Source organism: Hyperoodon ampullatus (genome assembly GCF_949752795.1).
Source record: "Hyperoodon ampullatus genome assembly, chromosome: 4".
NCBI classification, from domain to species: Eukaryota; Metazoa; Chordata; class Mammalia; order Artiodactyla; family Ziphiidae; genus Hyperoodon; species Hyperoodon ampullatus.
In genome coordinates this window covers 59,620,428-59,626,041 of record NC_136917.1, presented here as the reverse complement: position 1 = coordinate 59,626,041, position 5,614 = coordinate 59,620,428, and the positions used below count along the sequence as shown (strand labels likewise).

Below are 5,614 nucleotides of genomic sequence, written 5' to 3'. Positions count from 1 at the left end.
GAACAGCAAGCAGCGACCCGGAAACGCCATATAAGGAGCAGGAAGGATCCCCCGCCGGAACAACCCTTATATGGGCAGCGCCTTATTTGGAGCGCCCAGATATGGCCCGGCTGTTTCCGGCTCCGGGAGGAGGGAAGAAGGCGGAGGGAAGGGGCGGGGGCAACGCCGGGAACTACGGGGCAGCTTCGGTCCGGGAGTCCTCAGCTGTGGCTTGAGCACTAAGCTTCCTCGAAGCCTGGGCACCCAGGGTGTGGGAGCCGGCGTCGGGCCCAGGGTGCGGGATGGCAGTGCCTATGGCTCTTGGAGAGGGGGCTTCACGTCACTCCGGGTCCTCCCGGCTAGTCTTGCCATATTAGGGCTTCCTGCTTCCCATTTATGGCCATGTACGTCACGAAGGAGGCGGGGCCATGTCGTTCCAGACCCTTCAAATAGAGGCGGATCCGGGGAGTCGCGAGAGATCCCAGCGCGCAGAACTCGGGGAGCCGCCGCCGCCAGCTGCCGCCGCCGCCACCAGCTTCCGCCGCAGGACCGGCCCCTACCCCAGCCTCGGCAGCCGCGCCGCGTCTACACCGGCCGGCGGCGAGGGCGAGCCGGCAGACCCCACCTGCGCTTTCCACAGTGTGTCCCGCGCCCCGCATGTGACCTGACCAGGCCCCCGAGAGGTGTCCCCCGCAGCTCCTGCCCCGGGCTGCGCCCACCCGCCCCAACACCAGCTTTCCAGCCCGCCAGTCCGGGATGGCGGCAGCCAAGGCCGAGATGCAGCTGATGTCCCCGCTGCAGATCTCCGACCCCTTTGGCTCCTTTCCTCATTCGCCCACCATGGACAACTACCCTAAGCTGGAAGAGATGATGCTGCTGAGCAATGGGGCTCCCCAGTTCCTCGGTGCCTCCGGGGCCCCGGAGGGCAGCGGCGGTAACAGCAGCAGCAGCGGGGGCGGTGGAGGTGGAGGGGGCGGCAGCAACAGCAACAGCAGCGGCGGCGCCTTCAACCCTCAGGGGGAGGCGGGCGAGCAGCCCTACGAGCACCTGACCGCAGGTAAGCTGGGGCCTACGCCGAGTGCTAGCCCCTTCGCCACCATCCTGGCGTCTGGTCCTTCCCCACGGCCTTTTGCAGCGCCCCTTTCACCGCGGCAGTGCTCCTGGACTTCAGGGATGCAAGTGGGGTTTCCCTTCCATTCCTCTCATCCCCAAGGCCCTGTGTTAGAGGAATGCCTGGGGACATCCCCCCACCCCCTCCTCGTCCTTAACGGTGCGCAGGGGAGCCAGCTTTTGTTTTGGATGGAGAGCTGTGGGGCTGCGGGGGTGGGGGGAGGGGGGAGGGCTTGTTTGGACGAGCAGGGCTGCGCCCCCTCCGCCTCCAGAAAGGCTAGCCTGCCGCCTGTCCCCAAGGAAGGACCGTGATCCTTGGCCAGGGATGTCCCGGCAGCCCGGGGTAGGGGTCGCGCACTAGCGGTGGCCGAGGGGGTGCTGGCGGGAATCCCTCGCCCGCGCAGCCGCTGCTGCGGAACGCTGGGAGCTGCAGTGGAGGGGGATTCTCCGTATTTGCGTCAGCTGCTGTTGAAATGGGTTCTGCTTCTGGAGCGGGTCCAGGAACATTGCAATCTGCTGCTATCAATTATTAACCAGCTCAAGAGTCAATGGTAGCTGGCCTGACCTCTTGCCTGGCAGCGTGGGTCCTCCTCACCCTCCAGTGATTGCTCTCCAGTAACCAGGCCTCCTCCCTCTCTCTCTCCTGCCAGAGTCTTTTCCTGACATCACTCTGAATAACGAGAAGGTTCTAGTGGAGACGAGTTACCCCAGCCAAACCACCCGGCTGCCCCCCATCACCTACACTGGCCGCTTCTCTCTGGAGCCTGCACCCAACAGTGGCAACACCTTATGGCCTGAGCCCCTCTTCAGCCTGGTCAGCGGCCTCGTTAGCATGACCAACCCCCCAGCCACCTCATCCTCAGCATCATCTCCAGCGGCCTCCTCCTCTGCCTCCCAGAGCCCACCCCTGAGCTGCGCAGTGCAGTCCAACGACAGCAGCCCTATTTACTCAGCGGCACCCACCTTCCCCACACCTAACACCGACATCTTCCCTGAGCCACAAGGTCAGGCCTTTCCAGGCTCAGCAGGCACCGCGCTTCAGTACCCACCTCCTGCCTACCCTGCTGCCAAGGGTGGCTTCCAGGTCCCCATGATCCCTGACTATCTGTTTCCACAACAGCAGGGGGACCTGGGCCTGGGCACCCCAGACCAGAAGCCCTTCCAGGGCCTGGAGAGCCGTACCCAGCAGCCTTCGCTCACTCCACTCTCTACCATCAAGGCCTTTGCCACGCAGTCGGGCTCCCAGGACCTGAAGGCCCTCAACACCACCTACCAGTCCCAGCTCATCAAACCCAGCCGCATGCGCAAGTACCCCAACCGACCCAGCAAGACTCCCCCCCATGAACGCCCCTACGCCTGCCCCGTGGAGTCCTGTGACCGCCGCTTCTCTCGCTCTGACGAGCTCACCCGCCACATCCGCATCCACACCGGCCAGAAGCCTTTCCAGTGCCGCATCTGCATGCGCAACTTCAGCCGCAGCGACCACCTCACCACCCACATCCGCACCCACACAGGCGAGAAGCCATTCGCCTGTGACATCTGTGGGAGAAAGTTTGCCAGGAGTGATGAACGCAAGAGGCATACCAAAATCCACTTGCGGCAGAAGGACAAGAAAGCAGACAAAAGTGTGGCCTCTGCCACTACCTCCTCTCTCCCTTCCTACACATCCCCAGTGGCTACCTCCTACCCATCCCCAGTGGCTACCTCTTACCCATCCCCAGCCACCACCTCATACCCATCACCCGTGCCCACCTCCTACTCCTCTCCCGGCTCCTCGACCTACCCATCGCCTGTGCACAGTGGTTTCCCGTCACCCTCCGTGGCCACCACATACTCCTCCGTTCCTCCTGCTTTCCCCGCCCAGGTCAGCAGCTTCCCTTCCTCAGCTGTCACCAACTCCTTCAGCGCCTCCACAGGGCTTTCGGACATGACGACCACGTTTTCTCCCAGGACAATTGAAATTTGCTAAAAGGAAAGGAAAAAGGGAGAAAATGAAACACAAGAGACTTAAAGGACGGGAGGAGGAGATGGCCGTAGGAGGGGGCTCCTCTTAGGTCAGATGGAGGTTCTCAGAGCCAAATCCTCCTCCATTTGACCCCAGGGTCGCTGTGGAAGTCTGTTGGCCAACAATTCTTTCTGTCCACTTCCCTTTCCTCCCCAGGACCTACTCCCTTTGACTTCAGCTGCCTGAAACAGCCATGTGCAAGGTCTTCACTTCTATCCAAAGAACTTGATTTGCATGGATTTTGGATATATCATTTCAGTATCATCTCCATCGTATGCCTGACCCCTTGGTCCCTTCAATGCTAGAAAATCAAGTTGGCAAAATGGGCTTTGGGCCCCTCAGAGTCCAGCCCTGTACTCTTGTACAGTGTCTGTGCCATGGATTTTGTTTTTCTTGGGGTACTCTTGATGTGAAATAATTTGCATACTCTATTGTATTATTTGGAATTAGATCCTCACTTTGGGAAAAAAAAGAAAAGCCAAGCAAACCAATGGTGATCCTTCGTTTTGTGATGATGCTGTGACAATTAAGTTTGAAGCTTTTTTTGAAACAGCAATTCTTGGTATTAATCGGAGCATGTTTCAGAGTGTTGTTTTGTTAACCTTTTTGTAAATATTGCCCGACTGTACTCTCACATGTGGCAAAATATGGCTTGGTTTTTCTCCTTTTTTTTTGAAAGGTTTGGGTTTTTTTTTGTCCTTTTGGTTTAAAAAGTTTCACGTCTTGGTGCCTTTTGTGTGATGCGCCTTGCTGACGGCTTGACATGTGCAATTGTGAGGGATGTGCTCACCTCTAGCCTTAAGGGGGGCAAGGAGTGGTGATTCAGGGGAGGCTTTGGGAGCAAAATAAGGAAAAGGGCTGAGCTTGAGCTTCAGTTCTCCAGAATGTAAGAAAACAAAATCTAAAAATCTGAACTCTCAAAAGTCTATTTTTTTAACTGAAAATGTAAATTTATATATATATTCAGGAGTTGGAATGTTGTAGTTACCTACTGAGTAGGCGGCAATTTTTGTATGTTATGAACATGTAGTTCATTATTTTGTGGTTTTATTTTACTTTGTACTTGTGTTTGCTTAAACAAAGTGACTGTTTGGCTTATAAACACGTTGAATGCGCTTTACTGCCCATGGGATATGTGGTGTATATCCTTCAGAAAAATTAAAAGGAAAATAAAATAGCTGTGGTTGGGTGTGTTTCCTGGGCTAGGGGGAGGCCTCTGTAGTAGCCGTCTCTATCGAGGTGTTTGAGGGGCTTTTCCAGAGACAGGGATATTCCAACCAGAGACATGCCCACTGTGTGTCGCTGGAGTGAATTCTTTGAGAATTGGGTTTGGGTCTCCTCTTCTTGATACTGGGCCCATTCCTCAGTCTGGTGGGCTTCAGGCTTATCTTGGTTAGTGAAAGCTAAAAAAGGCCAGAGGTAGAGGTGGAACATGTGTGGCCAGAGGTAGCACCATTCTAGCCCCAAATGTCTAACCAGCCCTGCCCCCATCTCTACCCAGGATTGGGAAATTCTGTGTTCTTGGGAATCCCTGCCCTATACACCTGGGGGAGATAAGGGGTGAGCAGAGGGCTTTGGGAAACAGTAAAAGCTGGGGCTGCCTCGGATTCTCCCTCCCATCCTCCCATGTCTCCAGAAGCCTGAGGGTATCGAAGAAGGTTAGAAGAGGCAAGGTCCAGTTATCAAGCCAAGAATCCTTCCAGGAGAAAATCTCATTACTTGCCAGCTAGAGCTGTGATCCTTGGCAGCTTCCTGTGACACAGGGCAGAGTGGGCAGGAGGCTGACCTGGTGTCTATTGTTCCACCGAGACTAAGTCTGTCCCCACTATGTAGGAGGCCTAAAGTGCTAGGTTCCTCTGGCCCCAGCCCCCTGAGGGTCCACACTCATAGCCAGAGCAATTCTCGTGGGCTCGTGAGCATCTGTCTGTTCTGTGAGAGGCCTTGAGCTGGCCACGACAACAATGTACATTGTCAGTTGGGGAGATAGAGATGAAGCCAAAAATTATAACATGGTGCTAGGTCATATAACATGGGCAAGCATGAGGCTCTCTGGGAGTACCGCGGAGGACACTCAACCCACCCAGGGGCTTAGGAAAGGTGGAAAAGTTGAGTTTGGCAGAGTAAGTGGAAGTCAGCCCGATTTGGCTTGCTTTGTGTGTGAGACAGGGAGGATGGATGGATGGATTACTGAATGGAAGCACTACCTCCAACCCTGATATGAGTCTTCTTGTGAATTGGTCAGACACCACCTTCCATTGGTCAGATGGGTGCAGTAGATTTGGTGTCCTGGAATTCCCAAGCCTTGGCTCCCTTCCCAGCTTCTGACCCCAAAATCAAGGACAATGAAGTATCCCCTCTATCCAGTATGGATATCAGGCCCTGAACGAAATCTAAGTCTAACCTACCTCCACACCTTCTCCTCCTTCTAAGGGTCTCCCTGGTTACCAACCCACAGCTCTCCCGGAGCCAGGGGAATTCCAGCAATCCCCTGGCATCAACCCAATTCTTTCTCTTCCATTC

General features: G+C 55.8%; 1 protein-coding gene across 1 annotated transcript; it reads left to right on the top strand.

Moving 5' to 3' along the window:
• Positions 1-735: 735 nt before the first annotated feature.
• Positions 736-3,058, top strand: EGR1 (early growth response 1; the record flags this gene model as incomplete). The annotated part of the gene is made up of 2 exons (XM_079704100.1): positions 736-1,036; positions 1,740-3,058. The coding sequence occupies 2 exons, from the start codon at positions 736-738 to the stop codon at positions 3,056-3,058; spliced, it is 1,620 nt and encodes a 539-aa protein (XP_079560226.1).
• Between the last annotated feature and the right edge of the window lie 2,556 nt (positions 3,059-5,614).